At 36.0% G+C, this 18,144-nt stretch overlaps 1 protein-coding gene and 1 long non-coding RNA gene across 3 annotated transcripts in view; one reads left to right on the forward strand and one right to left on the reverse strand.

Annotated features, from left to right (window-relative positions):
- Positions 1 to 129: 129 nt before the first annotated feature.
- On the forward strand, positions 130 to 613 carry LOC139074865 (uncharacterized). The gene is made up of 2 exons (XR_011524739.1): positions 130 to 231; positions 336 to 613. It is a non-coding gene; the product is annotated as an uncharacterized lncRNA (long non-coding RNA).
- Positions 540 to 18,144, reverse strand: part of VKORC1L1 (vitamin K epoxide reductase complex subunit 1 like 1) — a 77,351-nt gene continuing 59,746 nt past the window's right edge. The window contains exons 2-3 of one of the 2 annotated variants that reach the window (XM_070567870.1): positions 8,033 to 8,142; positions 540 to 4,397 (exon numbers count right to left, since the gene is read on the reverse strand). In XM_070567870.1, coding sequence (XP_070423971.1) covers positions 4,171 to 4,397; positions 8,033 to 8,142 — 337 coding nt within the window. In that variant the 3' untranslated portion in view covers positions 540 to 4,170. The remainder of the gene's footprint in view (positions 4,398 to 8,032; positions 8,143 to 18,144) is intronic. The other variant, XM_070567869.1, reaches the window with a different exon arrangement.

The following is an 18,144-nucleotide window of genomic DNA, read 5'->3' on the forward strand; positions in this document are numbered from 1 at the left end:
TTATTGTCAAGGAGTAATATATAAAATTCTTCACTTGACAAACACTTTTTAAAAATTAAGCATAATGGATACACTTAAATGTTTTACAAATTAGGGTAAGGTCTATTTCTTAAGTCCTAAGGTTCTAGCACAGAACACATTTATTCAGTAAAATATGGCTAAACTGTATTTCAAATGGATTCATCTTTCTTGCAGATGTTCCTTTTTTAGAAGACTTTAAGAGTATTCAAGGTGAGCTAAAGCAGTGATTCCTACATTCTATGTGCTCACAGAACTGTAAGCAGTAACACCTTTTTCATTAATTCTTGACAAACGCATACATCCTAAATCCACAGGAATTCCAAGAACGAGAATCTCTAAGAACTCTGCTTGTGTCTTCTATAAATTACATATAATTTACGAGAAAAAGAATCAACTCAGTACACCAGTAGAAATTAGATTATGGTATCAACTTTAAGAATAGTTTATAAGAAGACTGAATTCATTTCAGCTGCTTTTTGAAATGTACTACTGCAACGTGAGAATAATGGCAGCACAACTTCCACAGGTAACTTCTACATTTATTTTATACCAAAAAAGTTATGTGCAACAAATAAACATTCTTACATATTTACATTTGTTTTTACCAGTTAGCAAAACTTTGTCCTAAATCTCTGATAAAGAATATCTATATTAAAGGGGAAATGTGCCCAGTGAACTCCATTTTAAATGAATGTTTACTGTGGAGCTTAAAGCACTAGTAATAAATAATTTTGATGGAACACACTATACAGATGATAAACCTAATACTTAGGCCATGCTTAATACAGTTTTATAACAAAACACTTTACTTTTTCTGGGCTAATTTGTAAAAAAAAAATGTTTAACCAAGTAGTCTGGACTCCCACCCTTGCCCCCTTTTCTTTTATTGAAGGGTAGTTCTCACAAATTAGGAATCATAGGTGCTGCCTAAAATGTCTGAACGGAAATGTTCACCAATGCTTGCATGTTGGGGGAAAATACACGAGGCCAAAGGTGACACTAGATACTCCTTCTCAAATAGGTTACCAAAAGTGATAGGTTTTCTTGTTGGCATTTATCTAATACTGATTTTCAAGACCAAATCATTATTCTCTGGTGTCAAGCAGTGGCACCGATCTACGTTATGAAGTAATTGCTGAAGATCTTTGCACTTTTGCTGATAGTCTTAAAAATAAATATAAATGAAATACAAGCAAACTAAAGCTAACAAATAGTTTTAATTTCACTGTAGTCTTGGTCCTATATCCTTCCTAGTAGGTCCAAAGATCTCTGCTACCAAATGACAGATCTTTGTCTCTTTGTATGAAAATAGTCAACGCTTTCAACATCTTTAAAAGTAATGGATTTAAGGAGAGGCTACATACATCAAGTAAAAGTAATTCCTGGCACACAGCTTGTTAAACCTGAGTTATTTCACCAGAGGTTTACCCTCACTGACAGCACTAGCTGTGATGAAAAACCAAATGAAATCCTCCAAACCATCTAGATTCCCTAGAATTCATCATCTAACCACAACTCTTATTTCTTCAAATGATATGACTATCAAGTAAATAAGAGGCTTTATTTGTTGTAAATCATTTTGAAAACCAAGAAGCAGGGAATTACTGCCAAAAACAGAAATTCAATTTCTTCCCTAATCTGTTCTTCAACGTTGGTGGCGAGTAATGTTGCAATGTTTAAATATTCAGTCTAAAATAGTCATAACAATCCTCAAATTTTATAAGACAGTGTTTCCCCCCTCTTCTGGGGTGGAATAGAGGATGTAGAGGGGAGCCTAAATTCTCCCAGGGCAAAAACACCAAATAACACCCACCAGGGTTCTGTTGCTTACTGAGAGGCTGGCACACTACAGTGCTGTTACTTCAGGCAGCACACGTTCATCACTCAGTGAGAAAACGGATATTAATTCTACTGGGATCACAGGAATGTGGCAAAAAATTTTGTACAACTGAAACAGTGGTGTTTTCCCCAAGGCTTAGGAAAGCAAACGAAAAACTTGAAGGGTCTGGCTGAGCATTTTTACGTTTTCTCATGTAAGAGTTGAAGACATTTGCAAGAATGCAACACCAAGACAAGCTTTAACTATACTCTGCTGATTGATACAAAATATGATGAAAGACCATTTTAAATTGGGACACGAGGAACTTGTTTAGCACAACCAGTGTTGTGTATACTACATAAGTCTTAACTTAAGCCATTTCTATTCTAGCTGAGAAAAAAGAACCAGTAAACCGCTCGGTAGAAGTGGAAGCACTGCCACAAGATGCTCTCGTTGTACACTTCTTCAACATTAGGACTTGTTTCTCCATCAGCACCAGACATCCAATCAATGCTTTCTATTCTTTTAACTTCAGAAACAAGAACAATACATACATAATAATACAGGCATTGAAATATTCACATTCATGGGAAAACATAAACCTTGGTGAAGTCTGAATTAAGCTATCTTTTACAAAACTGGTTAACACTGGTTAAGAGTTCATTACAATTCAGATTTTACACTTGCCTCGGGCGTCAATTATGACAGTTAGTTGGAAACTGCTGAACAGTCGCTGACGGTGCGCCTTACGGCTTACAGAGCAGAACCTGTCCCTTACCTTCACAAAGAAGGCAAATAAAGCACTCAAAAGGTACCGGTCTGCTTTCAACAGACTGATTAATCCAAGTGGAAGCAAACACTGCTACCACTTCTCAATCTAGGGAATAAAATGGCCATACAGAACCTTTCCGATAGAATGTAAGTTTCTACTTCAGGGTAAGAAAGGAAGGAAGGACACTTCTGCCCAAGTTCAACACACAAAATATTTGGTTTGCGATTTAAGACAGAAGGCACTTTTAACATTCTGATATAAGATGGTGACCAAAGAAACATACTGTCACAATTTCATTTCAGTTTATTCAAACCACTTTTAAAAATTCTGCATTTGTGCAGTTATTAGAAAGAGGAGTGATGCCATTACTGTATTTCACGTTCAGATATTTCCACCTATAGTACTCCTCCTGATGAAGCAAACTGAGCAGTGTGTCAGCCCTAAAGTTTACAAATCCAATATGTGACTCAAACAATTAAACTAGACATCCGATTAGTTAGTGCAGAAAGAAACAGGGAAAACACTATGGAGCTACCCAAGAGCATCCTACTCTGGAGTGACTGGGCGTACACTGGGTATTGGAAAGTCATAATACTGTTGGGTTGACTGGCACCAATGTTTAAGGAAAAATATCTGCGTGAAAATTCAACTGTTGTAGGAGACTTTACCTAAAAACACCATATTAATATTTCCAGCTTTTGTCCAAAGAAATCTACCCTTTTCCCATCTTTAGTGTCCTGAAGGCCTTGGACTTGAAGGTCTGTTCACATGACTCATTCTGTAAGGTTCTAATTGATCCAATTTTATGACTAGACACAAGCTTGACTTGAATGTCCAAACTTAGTTTCTTCCTTTCAGAGGAAGGAGATGAAAGGGAACCAACCATCCTATTACTTTTGCCTTCAATGCTGGACCCACAGCTGTCAGTACTTTTCACAAGATGCTCTGTATGGAGTCACTATTTTCACTATTTCTTCAGTCAGTGTTGAGCTGACAGTTCTTCAAGGCTACACTTCAGCTAATCTATACAGTAAGTTCTGCAGGGATGGGTCCAATATGTCTACCTTTATTTACAAATATCACATAAACAGATTCTAGTTGAGTCTATATGTTTAAATCCATTGGCTAAAAACATATTACATAGTGTAAACATGGCAATATTTAATACAATATCTATTCTAAAATATTTTCATGTCATGATCACATTTGTTATACCTGAAATTGAATTTATACACATTAGAGAATTACTAGCAATGGTTGCTCACTTTACAATTGAGGGAAGGGGGCTAGGGCTACATTTTATTATTTCAGAAACATCTTCAAAGTAAAGTTAAAGCTTGTCTTTAATTGGCTCGGCATATCCTTTTTTTTGTATTCATATTTAAAATGAAGACTGACACAGAAAATAGCTAGGGCCCTTCTAATTTACAAGATTTTTAAAAATCAGTTTAAGATTCTTAGGGAAAGTGTCTGTTGTGAAGAATAAAAAAAAACTTCTGCAAAATAAACTTAATGGAAAAAGGGACTTCAAACTGTCAGTTAAGAGTTCGTCAGGCTGTCAGTCCTGCTTGGGCTGCAGTTGCCGTTTCCAGGCCTCATTTAAGTAAACTAGTCGTTTGTAGTTGATGATAAGAAGAATGAAGTTCAGCATGTAAGTGATGACGCAGATGATGCAAAACTCCTTCAGCACAAAGTACAGAATGTAGGCCAGGTACAAAGACCCGACGACAGACACGATGGAGGACGTCATGAGGATTAAAGCTGCGACTGCACTTGCTGTCATGCCTGCAAGAGAAAGACACTCAGTTCAATCGGACCTTAACACTAGAGAGAGAGTTTCTGAGTTAAACGGATAACATTTTGTGATTTGCTGCAGTGTTAGAATACTGATCTTAATACAAAACACTAGGAAACTTGAGGAAAAAAACTACTGGTCTGTTTTGTTAAGATTACGCAGGTTAACTGTGCACACAGGATACCAGTTTATAGCTGCAATATTTTTGACTTGTCAATATTCTAGATGAAATACTACTTATTTCATAAACTAGCTTCAGTTAAGGCCCGCAAAGAAAATATACAATCTTGCAAACACATTATGCAATGAAGCTGATTTCTAAAATCGACAGCCCCACCTCTCCTAATGAATAAAGGAATGTGAGGAACACAACTTTCTCTTCCAAGCCAGGACACATTTGGTGAGAACCTCCCTTGGCCTTTTCATATAGGTTCCCTCTCTGTGGACAGTTTTTTGTTTTCCTACATTTAGATCAAATTTATCAAAAATCCATAATGGGAGATGATTACACCAATATGCTGCTGAAGAAGGAAAAAAAAGATCATGATAAACAATTCAGAAAGAGCTCACCCTAGAGCATAAGGGAAACCACATTTGGCCAGTTGGCCACATGTGGGTCAAACCAGATCAAGAAAAAAGGCAGTTATGTGTGCTAAGCTTGGGCTCTCAAGACAAAAACTTGCCTGAACTCTTGATGCTATCCGACCTCTTCACACATATTGTTTTGTAATCTCCTGTAGCCAACAGTATTGAGAACATGTGCATTTATTTTCAAGAACAGAGGAGACAGCAGAACATATTATACTACCTTCCCACCCAACAACTAATGGATAAGGATAACAGAATCAGGAAAAAATAAGAATAGGTGGTAGTAGGTTTGAAGAGGTTAAGGAGCCTGCTGAATGAGGAGTTGCCTGTGGGTTGCAGCCTAGCCACAGGAGCCCGACTTGCCCACAGGACCAGTCAGTACTACAGTATGATGCTTTAACAAGGCTTTTCAAGACTGAAATGCTGTTGGACTACTTATGCTAGGGACTTGCAAATCTGAGTGGCCACTTGCTTTCGTAAATAAAGATATACTGGAACCCAGCCACGTTCATTCATTTATGTAATGTCTGTGGCTGCTTTCGCACTAAATGGTAGAGTTGAGTAGTTGTGACAGCCAGCAAAGCCTACATTATTTTCTATCCGGTCCTTTCCTAAAAAAGTGTGCTGACTTTACCTATGCTAAACATCAAAACCTCAAAAATTAATGCTGTCACCTTAAATTCTGTGTAAGAATGTTAGTTTCAAAACGATATGGACAAGTTATTTTTCTCTGTGCCAGTCTTTTCCTTAACTGTAAAACTGGGATAATAATAATTTCTACCTCCTAAGACTGCATATTAAAAGAGCTAATAGGTATAAAGCACTTAGAATGCTTGATAAATACTGGCTATTAGTTAAATACTATTATACTAAACCAGTCTTAATGTAGTGTAACTGGTAGCTTGGGATAAAATTCCCAATGGAATTTAAAATGTGCAATAATTCTAAATAAATGATAGTACAACCAAGCAATGGAATATTTTGCAGCTGTTAAAAAGAATGAAGACACTTCATGTACTGGTATGGAAAGATCACCAAGATATATCAGTTAAGTAAAAAAAAAAAAAAGAAGAAAAGTAAGTATGTAGAACAGAGTGTATAGCATCTGCCTTTTATAATTTAAAAAATGAGGCAAATTAAGATTATATATTTGTATTTTCTTGTATATGCCTAAAGAAACTCTACAACAAGCTCTCAGTTGGGGATGAGAGGCAGTGGGGACAAGGGTGAAACAGACTTCACTGTATAGCATTTTACATTTTTTTACCTTTGAACCACGTGAATGTATTATCTATGGAAAACTTAAAAGTAAAAATGCTGTATTCTCAAACAACTTAGAAGGGAGTGAAGATGATATGAGCTGGAAAACTCTGTTAGATAAGTTCAAATGTGCCTCCAATGGTAGACACTGACATTAAAAATGCATGTGAATGCATAAAATGTTAATAGAAAAAATACATCTGATTTAAAATGTGTAATGATGAAATTAACAAATCAAATATTATAAATAGAAACTTGTTCCACCTCTATCTCTAAAAATTAAGAGTCAAAAGTGTTTCTTAGGCTATTTTAATTTGGGCTTATACTTTATATTCTTCTTTAGAAATCCAAACAAAACAAATGGAACAAAAAGTTCAAGTCTCACCCCTGGCCCCCGAGCACCAGACCCTTTTCTGTGCATTCTATGCATATATATAAACATTAGTCAGCCTGTACCTAGTACCCCACAATTTGCTGCTTTCACTAAGCTATGTCTTGCCCTTTCCAGGATATACATGTAGACCTACGTTTTCCTGTAGTAGCTACACAGTGTTCTCTAGTATGGATGTAACCTAATTTGGTCAACCATTATGTCTTGATAAGCTACTTCCAATTTTTTGCAATTCTGAACTTTACTGGTATGAATATCCTTGTGTATATTTTTGTATTTCTGCAGAATATATAGATATGGAATTGGACAAACTTGATAGGATACTGAGATAAATTTAGATTCACAATTTACCTCATGACAAATCAACTTCAGCTAGACAAGAGAGCACGGAAGAGCTGGCAGATAATAGGGTAAAATATTAACAATTGAATGCAAGGGCAAAAATGGAGGGATTTAACTCTAAAATTATAAAAACTTTTGTACACTCAAAATTCACAAAACTAACATAGAAAGGGATAAAGAATGGGTAAAATGTTTGTAACCAATATGAAAATGGACTATTATCAAGATCCCAATAAGTAAATTGGCAATAAAAAGAAATTAAAATACAGTAAAATTAAAATAACAGCTACTAATATCTAACTATTGAATTAGAAATTTTACAGAAAACACTTTTTAAAAATGAGGATGGATGAAGCTTCAAGGAAACATGACAACTGAGGGAAAAGCAGTTTGGTAATACCTATTAAAATCCATATAACTATGTTTTTTGACTCATTCAGCCCATATTTGGAAATTTATTTTGCATAAATAATTCAAAGAGGGATGGGTGTGTCTAAGGGGGACTTTTTAAACAAAGTTGATCACCGCAGTGTTATTTAGAACATAAGAAATTTGAAACCTTGATGTCAATAATAACAAAACAAGATAGACAACAGTTCACATAAAATTAAGTGAAAAAAGCAGAAGACAATGGAAATAGTGGACATGTACAGGAAATGGAATTATGAATATCATTTACCATTAATGTTTACTCAATGCATAATATTTTAAAATAGCTACAGTGCATACAAAATAATAAGGAAAAAGTTTTCCAGGCAAGACTGTTTGGAATAATAATCTGCCTGAATGGGACTGTTTTTCTGGACATCATGGGATGCTGCTATCTCTGATTAAACACCAACAGATACCAAGCTCAGCATTAGTATTTTCAAAATCTTAGTGAACCAAGTTTTTACAACACAAAAAATGTGCTACAAACTAGTGGTTCTGTCATTAACATATGCTTTTATTTAATATAAAGACACACTTCGGGGCAAAGACCCAAAGTACTAAATGGAAAATAACAAAACAAACTTATTTTTATATTGCTGTATAAATACTTACCAAGTAATAACTGTAGTATATAAAATATAAGTCCAAAGACACTGTTTGGCTGGTTTAATACACCATCCTTTCCAAAAATGGAACCCAAAAGACCAAATCCTCGACCCCATCTGTAAAATAAGGAAAACCAGTAACCCTATATTTGAGCTTTCCTATTTTCAAAATGTAAAGTTATCTGAGAATGTCATGCCAATATACCCATCTCAATCTCTAAGCTGCCAATTTCCATATAGTCTCTTTTCCCAAAGGTAGAACAAAGCATTCTTTTTCTGATGGCGTTAGTATTTGCAGAGGAAGGGCTCTCTCAGTCTAAGCCAGGCTGTCTCAGCAGCAGCGCCACTGGCATTCTGGACTAAGCAATTCTTTGTGGTCGGGGACTGTTCAGTGCATTACAGGGTCCTTAGCAGTATCCTTGGCCTCTACCCACTAGATGCTAGTAGCACCCTCTCTGGGGGCAAATTCACCCCAGCTGAAAGCCACTGATGTAAGCTGTCCTATTTCTTCATTTAAAGTATGTAGACTGAAATGGTGCTTTCTGAAAATGTCACCAGGATGTGCATTAGGAATCATATCCTGGGAACACCTTTAAACGTAGAACAATATCAGAAGTTACAGGTCCTTACTATGATCCTATCTCAAGAGTAAAAAATTGATACATTGTTTGCCCCATCAGTTTTTATTTGCAGTTTAACTTCAAATTTTGTATTGATTTAACATTTTCAGAATCTTTTCTTATTTTTAAAATGATTATTAAATTCTGATATAATAAAATTTGATACAAGTATCAAACTAAAATTTCCTTAGGATAAAAACCTTAGGAGATAACTTTAACTCTGAATAAGAGTGCTTTTAAAACACCAAAAAGAAAACAACCAGTCAGGATTTTAAGTCTTTAGTGAGGCATTCGATGAAATGTAGATTTTGGTTCTGAAGACAAACTACCTGAAAACAAGGATCATTAAGTGTTTACTAGTCACACTACTTTAATAGAACTCAGTGTCCAAGAAATAGAGTGAAACCTCTTCATAATGATGATGTTGGGAGACAAGAATAACCCTAATTTTATAAGCAAGTGAGAGCCATGAAGATTTTTATTGTAGTTATATATTTCAAGGAACACAAAACAATCTCCATCATTTTCTTTTTTTTTTTTTTTTTTTTTTGGAGGAAGATTAGCCCTCAGCTAACTACTGCCAGTCCTCCTCTTTTTGCTGAGGAAGCCTGGCTCTGAGCTAACATCCGTGCCCATCTTCCTCTAGTTTATACGTGGGACGCCTACCACAGCATGGCTGCCAAGCAGTGCCATGTCCGCACCCGGGATCCGAACCAGCGAACCCCGGGCCGCCGAGAAGCGGGACGTGCGAACTTAACCGCTGCGCCACCGGGCCGGCCCCTCTCCATCATTTTCATGTATTCTTTTACACAACAAATACTTCTTGAGCATGTTCTAGGTGCGCGTATGGGTCAGGTCCTGGGGTCCGGGAGTGAACAAGTCAGACAAGGTGTTGTCCCTGTGGAGCTCATATTCCATACAGGGAGAATGAAAAGGTGAACAAATGACTAAGTTACCTTTAGAAATGGACGAGCCTATTAACAGATACACAGGAAAATTGAGGGGAGAGGTTATTCTACACCAGAGCTTCTCAACATTTAAAAGTGCATACAATCATTTTATTAAGATGCAGATTTTACTGCAGCAGGTCTGTGGTGGAACTTAAGACTCTGCATTTGCAAGCAAAACTAAACAAAATGCTCCAGGGGTGATGCTCATGCTTCTGGTCTGAGGACCACACTCAGCAGCACCGCTCTAGATGGAGAAGCGGTGGAGGGAGCTACTCTAGCTAGATGGTCAGGGAAGGCCTTTTTCAGGAATTAAATCCTGAAGATGAAAAGCAATAAGTCTCATGAGGAATGGCAAGTACAAAGGTCTTGAGGCAGGAATGAGCTCTAAGCTAGCAAAAGGCAGCCGTCAAGGCTGACACAGTGATGAGGGGAGACTGATGAGAATGAGGCACAAGTCCAATCATTTACATTATTTATGGCCTTGTTGTAGGCCATGAGGAAGAGTTTGAATTTTATCCTAACTGCAATTGGAAGACATTCGGTGGCTTTTAAATAGGAGAGTAATATAAGCTTATTTATGATCAGTCAACTTTTGTGTAAAGAACATACTGCAGGAGGGCAAGAGTACAGAAGGGAGAAACTATATGTAATCAAACGTGTTAGCCCTGCTCATATGAAATAGAAATTCAAATGTAAATCACCACTTTTGGCAATGGAAATAATTGGACATACTGCCAAAATTATCATGGGTAAACAGAATTTTTATATCTTCTAAGCACTGGCCTATGCCTAGTTACTCGCATAGGATCATGTAGCTATTTTCCTTGAAAACAAAGCAGTAGTCCACAGAATGAATACATCATTTTATCAAAATAATACATGCATTAAGGTTTAAAATCAAATAACACAGAAAGTCTTATAAAACAAAAGAGAGAGAGTGCCTACTTCAGTCCTCTCCACAATCAGTTCGCATCCCCAGAGGCAAACACTGATGCCTTCTAACCAGTTTCTCTATTTACTCCCACATTTCTAAATAATACTCTGACATTACTAGTTCTTGATTTATGAATTCTAAGTATTATCTTCCGACTTTATAATAGGGTGGGCCAGAATGTTGCTTTTAGAAAAAAACCAACATTTTGTTATGGAAAGCTTCAAATGTATATACACAAAGGGAACAGAACAGTGTAATAACCTCATGTACCCATCACCCAGCTTCGAAAATTGTGCCTTTCTTGTTTCATCTCCACCTCTACCCACTCACCACTCAATGATTATTTTTAGTTTTTTTAAGGTAAAATTTGCATACATTAAATGCATAAATTTTAACTGTATAATTTTGACAAATGCATACACCCAAGTAATCCTCGTATACTAACTGTAATCCTGATATCCTAATCCTGGTATAGTAATTCTGAAATAACAATAGTAAGGAACAAGAATTTAAGTACGTTTCATAAACAAACACCAAAAAAACCCACCCCAACACTGTATACAGTGCTTCCATCTCCCAAGTTAAACTCTGTTAGTCTGTTCCCCTCAATCCACATACCTCTCCACCCCTGGGGAAGAAATACACGACCGGCCAGACTTGTAGGAATCCAGCCTCAGAACCAAAGTTAAATCTCTGGTCCCCTGGATCAGAGTGCTGTGCTCTTTCCTTTAGGCCACATTACCTTATCAAATGCAATTACCATTCCAGCATTTTCAACCCAACAGAGTAATCGCTTAATTCCTTGATAAATACAATTAATAAAGTTCAATAAACTTTGATAAAGTTGATGTAATAACTGTTAGCTAGTCAACTCCCAACGAAGTAGCCTGGGACTACATAAGATTATTTTCCTTGGAAAGGTGAACAAGAGCAGACTTTCATGAATGACACTGTACTTAAAATTGCTAAAGGTGGTATGAGTAATTTAAAACCTTTTAGTGAATCTTTTTTTCAAGTTGGAACATTTGAAAATACTGTAGTTTTCCCCCACTTCTAAAAGTTACACAGAGCTATATGAAATATATTTTATGTGCTAACTTTATTCCTAGCTTTATCTTAGTTTGTAACCACTTTCTCTTTGTCCCCTCTATATTCAAAATTCTATTATACTTATCTCCAGAGCTGCCCCAAGTAATTTATGGAATAGGGTGAAATATTAACCAACTGAGCAAGAAGAAATGTTTTCTTAAAGTAATAGACACTTACACAGATGTTCATTTTGCTTCAGTATAGTAACATCAATGAAATGATTATGCAAAAGAGAATTTCTCTTTAGTCTTTGTTTCTAAAAAAAAAAAGTTTATTTTTGACCCAAATATCCCTTGAATATTTTATATTTGGGTGCATAAACAATCAACATCACTTCCCTAAGGTATAAATGAGAAATTGTTAAAAGGTTTCTAAATACTCCTAATTGTGCCAGAAATGACAAATCTTAAAACCAATAGCTCTCCAGTTTCGATCTCCTAGGTCCCTGAGGATAAATCTAAGACATTATTTGCGTCCTTCACTCTCATTCACTCATAAGTGCATAGAGGAGTCTCCCAAAGGCTACATGCATGATGTGTGACACTGCAAGATCGAATGCAGGAGCTGATGTGAGAATTCAACAGTCTTCTGTTACGGCACACTCAAGAGATCTGCAACAAGACAAACAATGCCAGTCTTTTCATTATTTTGTGTGTGTGGGTTTGGGAAAAGCATTTTTCATAAAAATATTTTAATATCTAATGGGTTTATTGTCATTTTTAAATGAGTGAATACATATTTAAATAATTTCTCCATTTTTAATTTCTAATACAGTAACTCCCTAAATTCGACCACTTTCAAAAAAAAATCACAGTTCAGACAAATTTTTAACACTGGGGTGGGATTAAGTAAGGAGAACTTAAAAAATAATTAAATAGACATAGAACAAACAATCCTAAAATTTGTATGGAACCACAAAAGACCCTGAATAGCTAAAACAATCTTGAGAAAGAACAAAACTGGAGGCATCATGTTCCCTGATTTTAAACTATACTACAAAGCTAGAGTAATCAAAACAGTATGGTATTGGCATAAAAACAGACACACAGATCAATGGAACAGAATAGAGAGTCCAGAAATAAAACCACCCATATATGGTCAACTAATTTACAACAAAGGAGCCAAGAATATACAATGGGGAAAGGAAAGTCTCTTTAATAAATGGTGTTGGGAAAACTGGGCAGCCATGTGCAAAAGAAAGAAACTATGCCACTATCTTACACCATACACAAAAATAAACTCAAAATGGATTAAATACTTGAATGTAATACGTGAAACCATAAAACTCCTGGAAGAAAAGAGGTGGTAAGCTCCTTGACATTGGTCTTGGCGACAATTTTTTGGATTTGACAACACAAAAGCAAAGGCAACAAAAGCAAAAATAAACAAGTGGAACTAAATCAAACCAAAAAGCTGCTTCGCAGCAAAGGAAACCATCAACAAAATAAAAGACAACCTACTGAATGAGAGAAAATATTGCAAATCATATATCTGGATAAGGGGTCAATATCTAAAATACATAAAGAACACATACAACTCAATAGTGAAAAAAATAATCTGATTAAAAAATGGGCAGAGGAGGGCAAGCCCGGTAGCATAGTGGTTACGTTCATGTGCTCCACTTTGGCTACCTGGGGTTCACCGGTTCAGATCCCAGGTGTGGACATACACACTGCTTCTCAAGCCATGCTGTGGCAGGTGTCCTCAGCAAAAAGGAAGATTGGCAAGAGATGTTAGAGCTAATCTCCTCAAAAAAAAAAAAGGGCAGAGGATCTGAATAGATATTTTTCCAAAGAAGACATACAGATGGCCAACAGGTTCATGAAAAGGTGCTCAACATCACTAGTCATCAGGAAAATGCACATCAAACCACAATGAGATATCACCTCACACCTGCCAGAATGGCTGTTATCAAAAGACAAGAAATAAGGAGTGTTGGCAAAGATGGGGAGAAAAGGGAATCCTTGTTTCTGGTGGGAATGTAAACTGATGCAGTCAATATGGAAAACAAAAAATTCCTCAAAAAATTAAAAGTAGAACTACTATATGATCCAGCAATTCCACTTGTGGGTATTTACCTGAAGAAAATGAAAACACTAATTCAAAAAGTTATATGCACCCCCATGTGCACTGCAGCATTACTTACAATAGCGAAGACACGGAAACAACCTAAGTGTCCATCAATGGCTGAAAGGATAAGGAAAATGTGGTATATATACAATGGAATATTATTCAGCCATAAAAAAGAATGAATCTGGCCATTTGTGACAATATGGATGAATCTCGAGGGCATTATGCTAAGTGAAATAAGTCAGACAGAAACAGATAAATACCACATGATGTCATATATATGTGGGATCTAAAACAACAACAACAACAACAAAAAATTGAGCTCACGGATATAGAGAACAGATTGGTGGTGCCTGAGGTGGGGGTGGGTGAAATCAGTGAAGGCACAAATTTCCAGTTATAAAGTGAGTAACTCATAGGGATGTAATGTACAGCATTGTGACTATAGTTAGTAATACTGTATTACATATTTGAAAGTAGCTAAGAGAGTGTATCTTGAAAGTTCTCATAAGAAAAAAATTTTTCCTAACTATTTACAGTGACAGATGTTAACTGGACTTATTGTGGGGGTCATTTTGCAATATATACAAATACCGAATCATTACATTGTACACCCGAAACAAATATGTCAATAAACCTCAAATAAATAAATAGTATACCTTCTACTAAATTACATTTTAAAAAGATTCCATGGCTATACTATTTGAAAAAGAAAGCAAAAGAAATGTTGGTGAGGATGTGGAGATACTGGAACCCTTGCACATTGCTGGTGGGTAAAATGATGCAGCTACTGTGGAAAACAATTTGGTGGTTCCTCAAAAAGTTAAACATAGAATTAACCTATGACCCCAGCAATTCCACTCATAGGTATATACTTAAAAGATTTGAGAACAGGTATTCAAGCAAGTACAAGTACTTGTTCATAGCAGCACTATACATAACAGCCAAAACATGGAAACAATTCAATACCCATCAACTGATGAATGGATAAACAAAACATGGTATATATCCATACAATGGAGTATTATTCAGCCATAAAAGGAATGAAGTACTGATCTATGCTACAATATGGATGAACCTTGAAACCATTATGCCAAGTGAAAGAAACCAGACACAAGAGGATACACATTTTATGATTCTGTTTATGAGAGTTCCAGAACAGGCAAATCCATAGAAACAGAAAGATTAGTGGTTGGCAGGGGCTGGGGAGGGGGCAGTGAGGAGTGACTGCTTAATGGGTAGGGTATCTCTTTGGGGATAAAGACAACGTCTTGGAACTAGGTAGAGGTGATGGTTGTACACATCGCAAGTGTACTAAATGCCACTGAATATACACTTTAAAATGGTTAATTATGCACCAATCCTTCTCAAACTCTTTCAAAAAATTAGAGGAAGGAATACTCCCAAACTCATTTTATGAGGCCAGCATTATTCTGATACCAAAGCCAGAAAAGAACACTACCAAAAAAGAAAACTACAGGTCAATATCCTTGATGAATAAAGATGCAAAAATTGTCAATAAAATACTACCAAACCAAATTCAGCAGCACATTAAAAGGATCATTCACTATGATCAAGTGGGATTTATCCCTGGGCTGCAAGGATGGTTCAACATATGCAAATTAACCAATGAGATACATCACATTAACAGAATGAAAGAAAAAAATCATGTAATCTCAATAGATGCAGAAAAAGCAGTTGACAAAATTCAAGATCTGTTCATGATGAAAACTCTTTAACACATTAGGTATAGAAGAAATGTACCTCAACATAATAAAGGCCATATATGATAAGCCCACAGCTAACATTTTACTCAATGGTAAAGGTTGAAAGCTTTTCTTCTAAGATTAGGAACAAGACAAAGGTACCCACTCTCATCACTCCTATTCAACACAGTACTGGAAATCCTTGCAAGAGCAATCAGGCAAGAAAAAGAAATGTAAGGTATCAGATTTGGACAGGAAGATATAAAACTCTCTCTTTGCAGGTGACGTGATTTTATATATAGAAAATCCTAAAGACTCCAGCAAAAAACTGTTAGAGCTAATCAATGATTTCAGTAAAGCTGCAGGACACAAAATTAAAATACAAAAATCAGTAGTGTTTCTAAATACTAACAATAAATTATCTGAAAAAGAAATAAAGAAAATGATCCCACTTCCAATAGCACCAAAAACAATAAAATATTTAGGAATAAACTTAACCAAGGAGGTAAAAGATCTCTACTCTGAAAACTACAAGACACTGATTAAAGAAATCAAAGATACAAATAAATGGAAAGGTATCCTGTGTTCATGGATTGGAATAATTAATATTGTGAAAATGTCAATATTACCAAAAGTGACCTATAGATTCAATGCAATCCATATCAACATCCAATGGTATTTTTTACAGAAGTAGAAAAAAGAATCCTAAATTTTATATGGAACCACAAAAGACCCTGAATAGCAAAAGCAATCCTGAGAAAGTAGAACAAAGTGGGAGACATCATACTTCCCGATTTCAAGCTGTACTATAAAGCTATAGTAATCAAAACAATACGGTATTGGTAAACAGATCAATGGAACAGAATTCAGAGCCCAGAAATAAACCCAAGCATAAACGGTTAACTAATATTTGATAAGGGAGCCAAGAATATTCAATAGAGAAAAGACAGACTCTTCAATAAATGGTGCTAGGAAAACTGGATATTTACATGTGAAAGAATGAAACTAGACCCCTATCTTACACCACTCATAAAAATTAACTCTAAATGGATTAAAGACTTAAGTGTAAGACCTGAAACCATGAAACTCCTAGAAGAAAACATAGGAAAAAAGTTCCTGGACATGGGTTTTGACAATGATGTTTTGGATATGACACCTAAAGCACAAGCAACAAAATAAAAAATAAACAAGTGGACTGCATCAAACTAAAAAGCTTCTGAACAGCAAAGGATACAATCAACAAAGTGAAAAGACAACCTACAGAATAAGAAAAAAATATTTGCAAACTGTATGTCTGATAAGGGGTTCATATCCAAAATATATAAAGAACTCAACTCAATAGCAAAAAAATCCTCCAAATAATCCAATTAAAAAATGGGCAAAAGACCTGAATAGGCATTTTCCAAAGAAAATATACAAATAGCCAACATGTACATGAAAAGATGCTCAACATCACTAGTCAAAAGGGAAATACAAATCAAAACCACAATGAGATATCACTTCACAGTTAGAATTGTTATCATCAAAAATACAAGAGATAACAAATGCTAGTTAGGACGTGGAGAAAAGGGAACCCTTGTGTACTGCTGGTAGGATTGTAAACTGGTGCAGCCACTATGGAAAACAGTAGGGAGGTTCCTCAAAAAAATTAAAAATATAATTACCATATGATCCAGCAATTCAACTTCTGGGATTATATCCAAAGCAAAAGAAAACCCTAACTCGAAAAGATATCTGCACCCCCATGTTCATAGCAGCAGCATTTAGAACAATGAAGACATGGAAACAACCTAAGTGTCCATCATGGATGAATGGATAAAGAAGTTGTGTACATATATACAAAGGAATATTATTCAGTCATAAAAAATGAGGAAATCCTGCCATTTGCAACAACATGGATGGACTTTGAGGGCAGTATGCTATGTGAAGTAAGTCACACAGAGAAAGACAAATACTGTATGATCTCACATATCTGAAATCTAAAAGAAAACCCAGGGGCTGGCCCGGTGGCGCAGCGGCTAAGTGTGCACATTCCACTTCAGCAACACAGGGTTCGCCGGTTCAGATCCTGGGTGCGGACATGGTACCGCTTGGCACGCCATCCTGTGGTAGGCGCCCCATATATAAAGTAGAGGAAGATGGGCATGGATGTTAGCTCAGGGCCAGTCTTCCTCAGTGAAAAGAGGAGGATTGGCAGCAGTTAGCTCAGGGCTAATCTTCCTCAAAAAAAAAAAACAACACCAAAAAAACCGACCAAACTCATAGAAAAAGAGATGAGATTTGTGGTTACCAGAGGTGGAGCTGGGGGCAGGGAGAACTGGAAGGTGGTTAAAAGGTACAAACTTCCAGTTATAAGATAAGTAAGTACCAGGGATGTAATGTACAACATGAAGACTATAGCTAACACTGCTGTATGATATATATGAAAGTTGTTGGGAGAGTAAATCCTAAGAGTTTTCATCACAAGGAAAAAATTTTTTCTTTTTATTGTATCTATATGAGATGATGGATGCTAATTTATTGCAGTAATCATTTAACAATATATGTAAGTCAAACCATTATGTTGTACACCTTAAACTTACACAATGATGTATGTCAGTTATATTTCAATAAAACTTGAAAAAATTTAAAAAAATTTTTGTTTTTGTTTGGCGAACCCCAGGCCACCGAAGCAGAACGTGCAAACTTAACCGCTGTGCCACCGGGCCGGCCCCTAAAAAATTTTTAAATGGTTAATTTTGTAACAAATT

Source organism: Equus przewalskii, chromosome 12 (genome assembly GCF_037783145.1).
Source record: "Equus przewalskii isolate Varuska chromosome 12, EquPr2, whole genome shotgun sequence".
Taxonomy (NCBI): domain Eukaryota; kingdom Metazoa; phylum Chordata; class Mammalia; order Perissodactyla; family Equidae; genus Equus; species Equus przewalskii.